This window comes from Magnolia sinica, chromosome 15 (genome assembly GCF_029962835.1).
Source record: "Magnolia sinica isolate HGM2019 chromosome 15, MsV1, whole genome shotgun sequence".
NCBI lineage: Eukaryota > Viridiplantae > Streptophyta > Magnoliopsida > Magnoliales > Magnoliaceae > Magnolia > Magnolia sinica.
In genome coordinates, this window is record NC_080587.1 from 696,247 (window position 1) to 712,444 (window position 16,198).

The 16,198-nt window shown below is 38.9% G+C and overlaps 1 protein-coding gene across 2 annotated transcripts; it reads right to left on the minus strand.

The window, feature by feature from the left end:
* Nucleotides 1-205: 205 nt before the first annotated feature.
* LOC131227144 (uncharacterized) lies at nt 206-13,164 on the minus strand. Of its 2 annotated transcripts, none has more exons than XM_058222868.1 (9): nt 13,024-13,164; nt 12,044-12,161; nt 7,411-7,513; nt 7,204-7,263; nt 6,238-6,300; nt 5,914-6,114; nt 5,709-5,820; nt 5,410-5,627; nt 206-595 (listed from the first exon to the last, which is right to left on the minus strand). In XM_058222868.1, exons 2-9 carry the CDS (start codon nt 12,157-12,159, stop codon nt 503-505), a joined length of 966 nt encoding a protein of 321 aa, XP_058078851.1. In that variant the 5' UTR covers nt 12,160-12,161; nt 13,024-13,164; the 3' UTR covers nt 206-502. The 2 variants fall into 2 exon arrangements, with proteins under 2 accessions (XP_058078851.1, XP_058078850.1); XM_058222867.1 differs by having other exon boundaries at nt 12,044-12,165.
* Between the last annotated feature and the right edge of the window lie 3,034 nt (nt 13,165-16,198).

Genomic DNA, 16,198 nt, shown 5'->3' on the forward strand with positions numbered 1-16,198 from the left:
ACCTCTTCCTAAGGTAGGATAATCCATCAGATGCAACTTTCACCTGCAGGCCATCCAGAGCAGGATCTCCTTTAGGAACAGTCCAGATCCACCATCCCACCTTCCAGGTGTTGTGTACTGGGGACGAACTGCTCCTTAATAAACAAGCAGGCCTCACCTCCTCCTATATAATGAAGATGAAGACACTAACAGCAAAAACAACAAATCAATCAACATAACAAGTACATTTCTGTCAAAAACTCCAAAACATACTTCGGGCCTAACACTACCATGCTCAATTTACCAACATAAGAGGCCCTTGAAGAAGAAGAAATACTGTTATAACTGGCATAGCCCCTCTCAGGTGGTGGTGGTGGTTTATTGAGTAGAAATGAAAAGGCGCCTACAACAAGACAAGAAAACGAATGATATATGATTACATTACAGCCCCATTCGAACCTATTACTGATATGCCTCGAGTGCTGTGGTAGACTCGGTTCCAAATTCCTGAGGAATCTGCACATCAAGAGTCTTGTGCAGTCTCAAACCTCGTCGGAGAGTCAATACCCATCATACAACATAGTCCTGATAGTAGGATTATAAGCAGAACAATCCCCTGAAAGCCACAAGCATAAATAATGTTAGGATTCTCAAGATACCATTAGAACAACAAGCTTTGTTCAAATATATAGTATTAGAATGCATGGAGAGAAGAAATTGAAGATCCTGATGTTTTGAGTACATAAACCAACCGAAAGAATAATATACATCAACCCTCTACAACTAGCAAAAAGGCAATGCTGCCATACATTGGTTCAATGTCACCTGAATTGCCAACCACTCTACAATTTCCATTCCGAATCAACATTCCAAATTATGGGTCACTTCCAATCCAGATTGCTATTTTCAGTTATGGTTTGCACACTTACCGTTGAGTGTTGACCAAGTTGTAATTTAAATTTGGGTTTTGCTACCATCCCCACCTTCATGGGGATATTAGCAATGTCCCCAAATCCTTCGACTGACACATGGGACCCAGATCATCAATCGGGACCGTTCATTGGTTAGCACCATTGGAGCAAGCCATGGTGCAAAAGTCGAGCTGATCAGATGATCCTAACCCTATGAATGAGGCCATTTTGATACAATAGTCTGCTTTTTAATCAGTCATCGATGGCATGATTAGAATCATTAATGTGCTACTTTGGAATCATAAGCAATACGAAGTGGAATCTATAGGATTGGATGGTTCAAGATTATGATGGGACCTATTTTGTTTATCCACTCGAATGTCCATTTTCCATGCCATCAGGATCAGTCCAAGCCCGACCCATTTACGAAAAGGGGACAGAGTTCAGGTACAAGCCCAACCCCTGACCTGAGATGGGATGAGTCAGCCCAACCCATTAGCAGATTCCAAAACCCAAGCTCAGCTTGATCTGGGGAAAATTTTAAAACAAAAACAAAAATAAAAGACATATTTGTACGAATCAAACCTGAGACCTTATGCAAAGCTCTACAAGCTACTACCAGAAAAGCAAGCACCTACTCATTGAACATTACTTCTTAAGAAGGTTGACCTCCTTACCCTGATGCAATCTGATAAACTGGACCCAAACCCTTTTAAGAACATTGCGTTGGTTGGCACACTGGTTGACCCAGCCCATTTACAGGCCTAATTGCACCAGTATTTGCTAAAATCCTGCTCGCAGTTCAATATTAACCAGAGGTGGTGAAAATTATATACAACATCCTGCATGTATGCAGTGTGGTTATATGATTGCTTAGAGCTTTGGAATCTAGTTTCTTTTTTCTTATTTTAATCAGTAACAGTAATTTAGTGATGCAATCAGCCCTCAAACATTAAAGATCAAAGGGGTAGGTCTCGTTCGCAGTCAAATCAGAAGGGTGGACTCCACATGTAGTCCAATCAGATTCAAGACCCCATACACATGTCATGATCTACCTATACTACACAGTTGGGCTGTAGCAGGTTTCCTTAATAGTGTATGGGTGCACTACACATCACACTACAGGATACGCTACATCGGTGTCCTTAATCATTCATTACGTGCCTTGATTGCGCAAGTTATTGAAGTCCTGGTTTAGTTCATTTATATTCTTTAATTAGTATTTGATCGTGACTAGGATCTGTTATAATGTTGTGTTGGAAGAGAGACGAATTAATTTGAATTTAAGGATTACCATTATACTGGTCTACAAATAGACATGCAAGTCATAAAGAATAAAAAAATTTCTGTGCTTGATTGAGTGGAATGGCAAAAGACGATCCATGTAGCCGATACCAATTAATTGGGATAAGAATTGGATGACTGATGGTGCTTATTAGAATAAAATTGCTTTCTTTTATTGATTTCCCATGATGGGATTTCATCTCTAGTTGTGTGATTCCCTAGAAAGCTGTTGGTGTGACTCCATCAGGCCTAATGTGGAGTGGTTCCACAGAGTCATCACCTCCTCGATGGTTATTTGTGGCTTCAAATCCGATATGTAGATTTCAAATTTCCTTCAATTAGTCTTGCCTCAGTTCCAGTTGCATTATTTAGTTTCACATTATGGACTGAAGTAAAAATTGAATGCAGCAGTAACATAATGAAAACCTATAATTTCCGAGATCCATGGACAGACAATTTCTTGCCAACTGACCAATCCTCCCCATGCCCACACCCCATGGAATAATAAGTAGGTGCGGGACTTGCTTCCGAAAGCATAGCAGATATGAAGGGACTGCACGAGTCAGGAACAAAGTTTCAAGCTGATGCTGAACCGAAAGTTCACATTGTCAGGGTCATCCCTCCCTTTCTGAGGAAGGACCACCCGATCTGGTGCAAAGAAACAGAACAGTGAGGTAATATACCCCACTGCCCAATCTAGATAACCTGGTTGGAACGGCCAAAGGTTCCCGGCAGCTCTTTGGGTTTTATATGTCAGACTACTCTACAGATACTCCATGCAGAGCATCGAAATGATATGGAATTTTACAAACTGACTATATTATCATCATCATCATCTAAACCGTATCCCAATTAATTGGGTATTCCACCATTCCACTCTATCAAGGGTCATACCTTCAGTTAGACCATAGGTCATCAAGTCTTTTCTTACTACCTCCATCCACATCCTTTTGGGCCTTTCCCGTGCCCTTTTAGAGCATTCAACTTGTACCAACTCACTCCAAACCGGCGAGGTTCTTGGTTTCCGTTGCATATGACCAGACCATGTAAAGCCTACTTTCCCTCATCTTATTGCCTATTGGTGCCACTCTTAAGTTCCCTCGAATGTATTCATTTCTAATTTTATCCTTCCTCATTTTACCATTCATCCATCTCAACATCCTCATTTCAGCTACACTCATCCTATGAGCATGTTGTTCCTTAACTACACAACATTCTGTCCCATAAAGCATAGTTGGTCTTATATAGCTATCTTATAAAATTTCCCTTCCAGTTTGATTGGTACATGCCGATCACATAGAACTCCAGAGGCACACCTCCATTTCTTCCACCCAACATTAATTCTATGGGTAGCATCCTTCTCAATCTCTCAACTCTCATGAATTAGCAACCTTAACTACTTACTCGTTTTTACTCCCATTATTACTAAAATTGCACTCCATATACTCTGTTTTAGTTCAAATAATTTTAAATCCTTTAGATTCTAAAGTACCCATTTATAAATCTAGCTTTGTGTTCATGCCCTCGTCTTGTCAATCCAAACTATCTCATCTGCACATAGCATACACCTTGGGATCTCTTCCCGCAAACTCCTCATTAACTTCTCCATAAACAATGGAAAATGCCAGGCTCAAGTATAGTGGTTTACCCTTCCAAGTTAGATTCCCAAAAATGGCGTGCCTTGCCCCAAACTGCAGTATAGTGGTTGCTAGATACTATTCATTATGTGGAGAGTCTGTCGTGTGGTCTCCTTGCTGTTGGAACCTGCGTGATGAAAGTGAATGAAATTGTGTCATTAATGGAGTGTTTGCATCTTTGTCGCCCAACAAGTGACGACCATGACAAGATGTTTTAGGTAAAAGACAAGTCAAGTCGCTTCTTGGTCCAGTCCTACTTCATGCTCGCGAAGAGGGGAGATGAGCTTGGGCAGACGCATCATGTGTGGTGTTATTGAGCTCCTTAGAAGATTGCTGCCTTTGGGTGGCTTGTGGGAAGGAAAAGAGTTTTGATTGTTAATAATCTCCAAAAGTGATCAATGGTAATTCCTAATATTTGCCTTATGTGCATGTCTAATACTGAGCCAATTCATCATCTATTTATCCATTGCCCCTTCGCACACCAAGTGTGGAATAAAATTCTAAGAAGATTCAATTTAGCCTGGTCTATGCCCCTCGCAATTGGGGATCTCTTCATGGCATGGCATGGTGTGGATTTCCAAAAGGAAGTGAAGGTCTTGTGGAGGCTTTGCTTATTGGCTAGTTTTGTGGGTGATTTGGGGAGAAAGAAATGTATGGTGCTTCCAAAGTTAAAGCAAGCGGCAATGGATCACAAGTAGGGCAATTTTTTCATGTAGCTGAATGAGCATTTTGTCTTGGATGCTTTGAAAAGGCATAAACTTACTGTACTCTTGCTTTTTGGGATGTAGCTTGTGCCATCTCGGGTCTTCTTCTTTTCAATGAAAGTTTATGTTACCATTCAAAGAAAAAGGACAAGCTCAATGCCAACCCCTAGTGCAAGCCTACAATAATTGGGAACACACTTGTCTCTATCGTATGCTTACTCTTTGTTTTTGAAAGATTTGAATGCTTACTCTTAAGTCAATAAAAACAACTTTACAAATTGAATACACTGTCGTGAAAAGCAAGTGATGGTTTTCTAATGATAAAATTGGTCCAAGCAAAGATGCATCGTACCCAAATTGGAAGATCCCAGGCATTCAATGTTTGGCACATCTCCAAATGAATGCAGAACATTGCCATATTCTTTCCTAATCATATATTTTAGGGTTAGGACTGTCCCACAGTCCCACAAGGGTGAGAGTAGGGCCTTTTCCACCCATGATCAGGCCCATCAGATCTAGCTGGATCACGGGACATTGGGTCACACATTGAAATGTGTGGCCCGAGAATACTATGCATAGACTGTGGATCACATGATGCCTCTGTTTTGTTTCTTTATTTTATTTTATCCTTCTTATCACAAGATCCAATTTAGCAACGTCCTCAAAATATTATGATTGTACAAGCTCAATCAAGATCGAGGAAAGTGAACAACGGCAATGAATACTAAACTTCAATCAAATACTCCTCTTCATCTAGCCATTGCCATAAGAAACTACTGTAAAACAAGTTCATCACTGTCTGCGATTAAAACTTGTCTAGCCATTAGCAACATAAACTCCAGTAAAACAAGGCACCACACTACTATCTTAGTAGAAGAGGTAGGAGTAACTTACAACAAAAACTCCTTCCAAAAGTGATGACTTAATCTGGCAAACTCCATCACAACGGGTTGAATTGGCAGGATCATGTCCCAGGGTGCCTTCAGCAAGAAACCTGTCCAAAGCTCGTTGAGAAGGATAACGAAGCAATCTATATGGATCTGAAGCATACAGAACAGTGTACGTTGCACCAGACTGCTTCAGAGAAGTAATTAGTTCAGAGAAAATCTCGCCTGCATGTCACATCAAAACTCAAATCCAGAACACTGATTTGAATCAGGAAGTCAATGGACATAAATTTAGAACTCACGTACCCTCTGATTGTGTACGGTCAGATCCTTCAGAAGACTGGGAGCCTCCACTGCAGAACACAACCAAACCTGTCTGCCCCTTCTGCTTCATTTGCATCCTTGAACCTACATACTCCTGTGTTTCTAAGCAAATTCAGCATCAGTCATCATAGATCTCTCCGAATAGAATAATTTAAAGAGTAGAATGATATTATTTGAGATGAATTACATGTACTGAATGGAGGCCTGTGAGCTTCTTAAGGTCATCACCCTCTACAGAACACGACTCCAAGAAAGCAATATCGTTCACTAAGTGATCCCCACAATTTTCAGTAAACGCTGAGATCAAAGATTTTTCCATGGTCTCCTTTTCCTCTGATACGGCGACATATGGAAATGCCATAGAAAAGTTGGAACTCATGAATGACACCTGGTGAGAAAAGGAAATGGTAAATCCAACCCTGGAGAACATACAAAGACTTAATCCAAATCAAATGATCCTCATGATCTGATCATGCATATTAATGACAGTTGAAAATTCCAGCTTAGTTACCTTGAGCAAGTCTACAAGACCTCGTTCAGCGTGTTTATTTTTCGTAATATCTGAAGATTCCAACTGAAAAGAAAAAGCATCCAATTATAAGGACAGCTTGAACAAGGAGTAACATGCTTAAGTCATACATTCACAGTGTAATAGCCAACTGATTCAGCTAACAAGCTGCAAACTCTGGTTCAGACCAAGTTAGAATCACTTTTTATTTGACTTAGTGGTTTCTAGTAAAGGCCCAATTATTTTCACATTGAGATGCCAAGGTGAATGACTGGCAAGTGGCAAGTATTATTCGGCTTCTCCAGAGTGGGGCTCAAAATCTTGTAAGGCATCAACTGCATATTGTGACAAATACTGAAATACAGCAATATTTTAAAAATATCACAATTTTTGCTGTATTTTCAAGAAAAAAAATAAAAACAAAAAATATAATATAGTGAAAAACTTCAATTTAACATTTATGTACTCCAGATAGCTCGGACAAAGAAATGATGATGAGGATACCATAAACAATGCCGCATGTTATCACAATATCACGGTTTCCTGATAAAGTGATTTCTTTATTCTTCTTTCTTTAGTTTGCAACTTCTCTATTTTATCCTTATTTTAGTATGTCATTCGTGTGAGATATTTCTTAACATATCCCGAGAAACCCCAGAATTTTGAAAATTTCCAAAGAAAGCCAAAGATTGTGAAATAGGTGAGAAAGAAATCCAGGAATCTGCTCGTTTCTAAAGTAATTGCTACATTCAATCAAAAACAGTGTTGGTCTTCACAAATAGTAATTCAGGCAACACTTAACAAGGGATGGAGAAATTGCAACTGCCATGAAAACCAAGCTTTTCTCATGATTCACACTAAAATCAAGAATAATGAGGAGACAAGTGCCAGGGACGGTGAAATTGTCTACCGTAAGTGTGATTCTCAAGTTGTGACTGTAAAAGGTAAATATGAAATGAAGCGCCATACCTTCCTACCAATAAAAACGAGTGCAATATCCACAGGCTGCTCAACATTCTCTCCAGAGCACTAAGTAAAAGAAACACGATATGAGAAATTAAAGAGTAGCTGCTAAAAGAAATGAAGAGTGGACTACTCAACGGTTCACTGATTTTTCGTTTGAGAAGAAATTCCAACTCAAAACACTGACTAAATTCACAAAATGGAAAAAATTACCAATATGTTTGACCATCCCCCTTTAGACAGAACAGTCTTAGCTAAATCCTTTGGCGAGATGGTTTGGTAATTAATAATGTCCTCCACGTTATTAACTGACGACCTGCAGCATACAATTAAATGATATTAGATGTCGGACTGCAGACGCTTTTATACAAGGCTTATTGTTTGCCACAACAACAGCAAGCGTTCAGAGCACCAGAGTACAGCAGAAGATATAAAAAGTCCATGACAAGAACTTGTAGATGTTAACATAAGAACAACAAAATTACCAATAACTTCCGAAACAAGTTAAATGAGAATCAAATCCAGATAGGAAGAGAAATTTACAATGCCAAGAGGCATAACAGTATTGTCAGAAGGCAGTAGAATTATTTTTGGTTAAGCACTCTCTTATAAAGAGGCGGCGTTGAATGTGAATCCACAACCACAGTGACAAATATCACAGAGATTTTTAAAATCTTTCAACATTTTACGAAATATTGATTAAACAATTTTTTTAAGGAAATTAATCAAACAACATTACCGCATTAGTATCACGAGATTTTCAAAATCTTGGCAGTTCGAAATTTTCCACGGTTGTATTGTGAAATTATCGTGATATTAACATGAAACTTATTTAAATTTTTAATAATCATACACATTTAAAAAAAATAAAATGATTATTAAATTTATAATAATATTTTTAATTGAATATTCTCATCGAGATTTTCCCAATAATATCCTGGAAAACTCAAAATCTGAAAATATACCAAGAAATCCCGGAAACAAGATATCACTAAGAACAAGATTTGTCACTTATTTCTACAAAGCAGAAAATTTTTGATGTGTAAAATAAATAAAATAAAATAAATTTATTTAAGGTCAAAAAACTACAGAAAGGAAACCTCAAATAGTTTTGGTAGTGGGCAAACAAAAACCGGAAGGCTGAATACAAAAGAGGTCCCACTCACTGAGTCTCAGCCAAGTTGGATCAAGGTTACCTTGACCACAAATCAACCAGTGCATGGTATGGGAACATGTACACTTTCTTTCTTTCTTTCTTTCTTTCATTTTCCTTTTTTTTTTTGAGAGATACAGGGAATACTTAAAACTGCATTAATTAAAAGGAGGGAAGCGAACTCCCAAAATACAAAAAAGGTCTCATGGACCCATATACCACACTAAGGAAACAACAGTATTACTAGAGTCAAAAGTTCTTATGAGAAAATGAAGTGTTTAACCCAACAGAAATTACTATAATTTCCCTGAAAACTTTTTTTTTTTTTTTAAGACACGGGGTGTCCCCACCCCTTTTGAGTCGAGACTATTCCTTGCGGATACGCGCAATCACACACAACTACGTGTATCGGGTAATGCCGAGGAGGGGAGTCGAACCCACACCTGTAGGGAGCAAACCCACTCATTTTGCCCATCGCAAGACTACCTAGAGCAAAGCCATAAACATTTAACTCAATCGGGGGAAAGCAAGAGGAGAAGTCCTGATAGTCTCCTTCAGGGCCATCAACAAGGCATGAGTAGCACAAACAGCTACTACAGGCCCAACAATTCTGCCCATTGGATTAAATAAAATTCCTTTAACCCCATCCTTTCTACTCTCCTTATTCCAAACCCTGAAATTTGAAGGATTGTTTCTCAGATTCACTACGAGAGTCTCGACATTGCGAAATGCCTCTCCCACAGAATGACAGGCCAGGAGGAAGTGTCTTCGATTAACAAACCTTTAAAAGCTATGTGATTCATCACCCACAAAATCAAATCTTTTTTGACTCTATCCACGACTGCTGACACAGCTTCTCAATGCCTTAAAATATGGGAAAGGATGCATGGTACACGATACACTATTTCCTCCAATGAGTGGTACGCTAGGGGTAGGATCATGTGGGTCAGTACATGCACGAGTTAACAGTATAGTTTTACATATGAATTGATGCTGTAATTCAGATATGAAAAGACAAAAATGATTATCATAATTCCTGCTTGTAATAATATTTGCCTATTTGCATGTCGTTGCATAAATCAAAGTATAAATCTCTATGTTAATAACGATTGACATTACGAATTAAAACACACTAGGTGCATAAAAACGTAATTTAATGGTGGGAATCATTATGCGTCACAGGGCCTTGACAGCCATTACAGAAAAAAAATGGCCAATACAGGTTTTTTTCGGGGGAAAGAAAGGCCGTTACAGCCAGTACGATTATTGAATACCGTAACATGAATTGGACCCTGTATCATCTATTTCAGCCAATCTGTAACACATTTGTAACAAGTAGAAACACAACCGAGAGAATGAAAATCACTTCGGCAACCGGAGTTGAAACAGCCCTTTGAAGAACAAAGACCAACAAAAGTTGAAGTTTTTGTATAGAAAATAGAGTAGAATAACCATTCCCATGAACAGTAGTTCTAAATCAGTGCTGACAAGATGGTACAAGCTAAAAGCAAAACAAGCCATTTATGAAGTTCTACCCACCAATCAGAATTCAGGAATAAATCCTCAAGATATCATAATTTCCAGACCCTTGACATTATAAGAAGATGGTGAGCGCTGAAAAGGCAGCTACACAGCAGCTAGTACCACAAAAATAAAACCCTTTAAACACAAAAGTACATCAACACACAAACAACATAGAGGACTGATAACCTACAAGTACTATGTTAATTTGCCCAACAAACATCTTGCATTTGTAAATATATGATATTTTCAAGGGGAAAAGTGAAAAAAAAAAAAAAAAATTTATGAAGTCTTAAAAAGTGGGTCACGTCTGCAACAACCCACCTTGGACAGCATGCCCAGTCAAAAATCTGATTTTCAGATGCAAACTTGCAGTCCAATTTTCAGACATGATCTCAGAGATGAGGAGATCCCTACGCTCATTGATTTGTGGGCATTGCTTAAGGAGGTCCACATCCCCCTGATATGGTGCAGAAAGTTGGAATTGGAACTTGAAGTTGATGGAAGGTTTTCAGCGTGATCATTCTTTTCAGCCCTTTCTTTGCAGCCTCCTCGCTCTCTGGTTTCATTTGCGAGAGTATGTAATACTCCAGTGCCTTAAAAGATCGGGACATTTTGTTGGCCAACTGATGCATTATGCCCTCCAAATTGAGAAATCAGTGCATCATTTGCTGCGATGTCCTACCTTTGCCTGGTACTAAATTTGGAACTGCATGGATTATGCCAGGATCCATTGGGGTGGGTGGGTTGGCGAACTGAGTCAAACTGACACCCTGGATCCAATCAGAAGATTCCTCTGGAGTCGTTGTTCAAGTATCCCTTTGGGCTATGTGACTGGAAAGAATTCGCAGGATTTTCAAAGTGTAAATCTGGCACCGATTTTTTAGTTGTAAGAAAATTCTGGAGATGATGATAGAATGGGAAGACAAACAAAAAAGTTCAAAAGGAATTACAAATTATCTGTTTTTGGTCAAACTGGGAAGGCATTTTATTTTTTGGATGGAAGGTATCAAAGGCAGAAGAGCGACAAAGATCCCCCTGCCGGAATTTTTAAGCAAAATTTTGATGGGGGTTCCCTGGGCAATCCTGGACCTGTTCGGATAGGCAGTTTCATTCAGAATGATCATGGTGATTGTGGTTCCAATTAAGCAGAAGCAGCAGCTCTCCTCCAAAGGGTGAAGTTCTGTGCAGTTTGCTTTCTCCCCCATCATTCTTGAGGTGACTAAACGAATAGCATCGGATGGCCAATCTCTGGTTCCTATCCCTGGAAGTTGGCCAATGTAATTGAAGAACTGTCTGATCCAGGTGTTCTTTTTTTTTTAATATGCTCCAAGAGGCGAATTAAGTGGCAGATAGTTTAGCAAATGAAGGGGGCATAAGGGAGTCTGTCTCCACAGTTGATAGGAGATAATGGCATTATTACTGTTCTTACCATTTGCGGGATGATGCAGAGAAATTTATTCACCTTTTTATTTCTGTTTTCTCCTTCAAAATAAAAGTTTGGTTGATTCATAATTATTAAAAGAGAGAGAGAGAGAGAGAGAGAGAGAGAGAGAGAGAGAGAGGGTTGTAGCACACAAATCAGTTGTGCCTGATCGGTTCTCAACAAGATAACCAATCATTCTAAAAGCCTCATCGCCTTATCGCTTCTTCGAGAGGAGATCTTTCTAATTGCCAAAAGATGTACTCCCCCACAGGAATGCAGCTGCCACACCTGACAACTTGGCATACCTGTAAAACATCCAAGCACATGCCCTAGATAATTTTATTTTTATTTTTATTTTTTATTTTTTTATGGCTGATCAATGAATCAAGTGGGCCGGTGTATGAAAATTGCGGAATGTGGAAGCAAAGTAGCCCAATATTTTCTGCAGTCATCATTTTTTTAGTACACTGGCACACCACAAGCCTGATTCAAGAGCCAAGGCATTTACAAGGTACAGAACCACCTGATGGATGCTCGGGTGGTCCACATGTGTGACAACTGACAAGTTAGCACATGCTGCACTGTGTGGAGGAGCTGGGCTAAACAGGCAGGTGTAATTAGCAAACCTCATAATAAAATTCAAAATAAAGTAAAACGAGAATAAAAACATCATGAAAATGACCCTCAATTCTTCTTCCTAGTGCAGTATTCATAAAATCCAAGAACAAAGAATAATAATACCATACCCATCATGGTAAGAAGACCACAGAAATGCAGGAGCTGTGGTTGGAGATGAAAATCCACATGAAATTTGCGCCACAGCCAACAAAAGCGCCACAAAAACCGCAACAATCCTCTCCATCTCTTCCTGAACAGCATTTTCAATTGAGAATTAAAAATCACTGCCAAGGAGCGAACCAGTAACCTCAACAGAAATTCCACAAAATTACCAAGGAGGTGTCTGAATGCAGTATCAAATTGAATTGCAATTTCCAGTGTAAGGACTTGGAAATAACCAAATTGCATTTTCTTTCCTTACAATTCATAAAAATTTGCAATTGGGTTACTTTGCACTTGAATAGAACATAACTCTAATCCAAGCAGTACCTCCTCAGAAATTTCATTAATTTACATATTTTTCCTCATTCAATTCACTTCTGCATCTATATGCAGCCAAAACAGCACGACCAGGAAGTGCCCGAAAAGGATGCAATTCACATCCCAATAACCAAACTAAAATCATGCCTTTGCTATTCATTCCTCATTTTGGATTCGACCCAAACATCAGAATACATGATCTATAGTTACCACGCAGAAAAAAATTTTAAATAAATAAATAAATATTGTAAAGGAATTTGTCATATGCACCCAGCCTGATTGATTTGGATACACTCAACTTCCATCCCTGGAATGGAAAAGTACAAAAGTTTATTGTTTCAGTTCCAAGTAAGGAAAATGGTGTATATAGCCGCTGCCCAAATGCATCCAGATTCCAATTGAAAGATTTTCAAATCGTTTCAGATAGAGCTTAAAAAAATCAAATTTCAGAATCTTCACGTTCAATCCATGGAATAGAAAACATAAAAGATCGAATCATTCTTCAAAGAGCCGATTTCTAGGGTTTTAGAGAGAGAAAAAGAGGATAACATATCTTAAATGTTTTCGGTTTCTCCGGATCGAGGGGGTTTCTTACAAATTGGAAAAAAGAACAAACATAAATACATACCTGAGGAAGAGCTGATCTCTCAAGTAAGGTTAGGGTTTTGTGATGAAAATTTCTGGAATCGAATCGAGATTTCTTGGGTGGATCTGTCAAATTTTTTGGTGTTGATGTACTGAGATGGGGTCGAACGTGTCTTTTATTTTTCCAATCCGGTGAAAATGACAACTGTATACAAAACCTTTTATCGAGCGATTTTTATGAAGGAATACAAACTTAAGTTACCAACTTAGACTAACACGTGCGAATAGCGACTTTGAGGACGAAACTACCCCTCCTTTTCACTGCGAAGACGAGCGCTGACGCTCCTGCAACTGAGAGTTGTACGAACGGCTTAGAAGAGATCAAAGTTACATGGCCCCATTATTATATCCACAACGTTCATCCATATTTTGAGATCATTTCAGAGCATTATCCAAAATATATATATATATATATATACAAAGATCAATTGGACCACACCACAAAGAGCAGCGGGGAAATTGATTTTCACCGTTAAAAATTTTGTAGGACCCACCGTAACATTTATTTTCCATTCAATCTATTCATAAGGTCACAAAGGCCTGGATGAAGAGGAGAAACAAATTTCATAATGATCCAAAACTCCTATAACCCTTAAAAGGGTTTCAACAGTGTGGTCCACTTGATAGCTAGATCTGTGTTATTTTTCATCTCAAGCCTTAATACGAGTTCTCCAAATAGATGGACGGTTTGGATATAACACATACCTCATAATGGGACCCACAAAAATCAGTGAGGATTACACCAGGGAAAAAATAAAAAATAAATAAACAACGTGTTGGGGTCAACCGGGTCAGGGTCAAAACTGGGCCTATGGCTACAGATTATAACCGTAGCATAACTCTAGCTAGAGCTGGGTATCGGACTGAGTCGAATCGGATTGGGCCCAACTCGACCAGGTCCGAGTTCTGCATGGCCTGACCCAAACTCGGTCAGATCCGGGACCGAGTCCAAGTCCTCCGACCCAATTCGATCCTAAACCTTACTGACCTGGACTGATTCGAGTCCGACTCGGTCAGGAAAACCGAGTCGGATCGGGTTGGACAAGGTTCGAATCGTCCATTTTTGTCAACAGTGTGGAAATCATTATTCTCACTGTTTCTTATGGTGAGATCTACTTGATTATTAGATATACTTAAAATTTAGCATCAATCCCTCAAATGATCTGAAAAAACTGATGGACGGTGTGGATAAACCAAACCCCACATAGTTTTCTCAATAGATAAAATATCTCACTGCGAAATCAGCTTCTTAAAGAAGCTTTGTATGAAGGGTAGTGGATTGTGTACTGAGTAACTCACTATGGTAAGCGTACTGAGTAAACTCCATGGGCTCCAGTGGCATTCATGCATTGTATCCACTCCGTCCATCTCTTTTGAAACATAATTTTAGGGCATTATCCCAAAAATGGAGTATATCCAAACCTCAAATGGACCACACCACCGGAAACAGTGTGAATTGAACATATACCATTGAAAAATTCTTGGTGACAACAGAGGGTTTAGATCAAGCTGATATTTGTGTTTTCCCTTCATCCATGTCTTTTTGATCTTATGAACAGGTTGGATGGCAAATAAACATCATTGAGGGCCTTAGAAAATTTTCAACGGTTGAAATCAATACTTGCACCTTTTCCAATGGTATGGTCCACTTGAGCTTTGTATATGCATCAATTTTGGGTTGAACCCATAAAATGATTTGGCAAAACGAATGGATGGCATGGATGAACTACATGCATTCGCGGTGGGCCCAATTGAGTTTACTCAGTATGATAAGAGCGTAGTAACTCAGTGCGCTCCAAGAAGTACTGCCTAATATAGGCTATATAGCTCACGCCAGCTATACGTACCTGCTCTAGGTACGTGTCGTGCGAAAACGAGCACTGACGCTCCTTGAGCTCCGAGTTGTACGAACGGTCCAAAGGAGATCAAAGTTACATGGCCCCACAGTGATGTATTGATCATATCTATACCGTTCATCTAGTTTTAGAAATCATTTTATAGCATTATCCAAAAAAAATGAATCAGATCCAAAGATTATCTGGACCACACCATAAATTGCAGCGGACTACACCACAGAGAGCAGCAGAAAATTGATTTTCACCGCTAAAACTTTTGTAGGGCCACCATAATATTTATTTTCCATCCAATCTATTCTTAAGGTCACAAAGACCTAGATAAAGAGGAAAAACAAATTTCATAACGATCCAAAATTTTCATGACCCCTAAAAGGTTTCAATGGTAGACGTTCAATACCTCGCTGCTTTCCTTAGCGTGGTCCACTTAATGGTTAGATCTGTTTTATTTTTGTCCCAACCCTTAATATGATATTGCCAAATGGATGGATGGTTTGGATATAACGCATACCTCGTGATTAGAGCCACATAACTCGCTAACGTTACACTAGCCAATCCACTTCCGTCTTTGGTTCTGGCTGTCAACACGACGCCTGTTACGCCGACCTTCTTCAATCAATGTTTGCTACCAGTCACATCATTTGAACCTTTTCGGGAGCCATAAAGGTTTTGGATGTCACGACCCGAAATTCGGAACCCGAATCCCAAGGAGTGAGTTATAATATAATGACATTAATTACAATCCAGTTGATTTAATCAAATTCAATCAGTACTCAACGTCATCTAAAAGAAAATACAGCTGAAATAATTATTAAATTCAATTCTTTTGATGTCCTTTCTACATCGAAATTTGAACATAAGCTAAACCTAATAACAAAAAAACTGAATTGAATTAAAACTAAACCTAATTTTCTAGAAAATAAAACTAATAGTAGAGGCCCGCCTGCATATAGTATATCAGCTCTGCACCTGTGCATTTTTATAGTAGGGTGAGCATAATGGGCTAGTAAGATCATTTCTTACTCAAAATTAACACGTTCAGATAATATCAATTTTATAATAATAAAGGAAATAGAATACAAACAATGGAATTTAACAACAGAATTATGAAAATGCAATGCATGTAATATTTTCATGAATACTTGTAACATTTATATTATTTCTTATAACACCGTACCCAAGCGGATGGTCACGTTGCATTAACACCCACGCACTAGTACCTCATGGTGAGGGACCCATTTATACGTTAGTTGGTCAGACTACTGCTTCAGCTGTACCTCTGACGTATGTCCACGCACACAATTG

What these genes read in the sequence shown, in the direction of transcription:
- LOC131227144 (XM_058222868.1), bottom strand. Translation starts at nt 12,159, where the DNA reads ATGGAGAGGATTGTTGCGGTTTTTGTGGCGCTTTTGTTGGCTGTGGCG. An exon ending in GTCTTGTAGACTTGCTCAAG is followed by an intron (nt 6,115 to 6,237) that starts GTAACTAAGCTG and finishes TTTTCTCACCAG; the next exon opens with GTGTCATTCATGAGTTCCAA. An exon ending in TTTTGGAAGGAGTTTTTGTT is followed by an intron (nt 596 to 5,409) that starts GTAAGTTACTCC and finishes TGTGGCTTTCAG; the next exon opens with GGGATTGTTCTGCTTATAAT.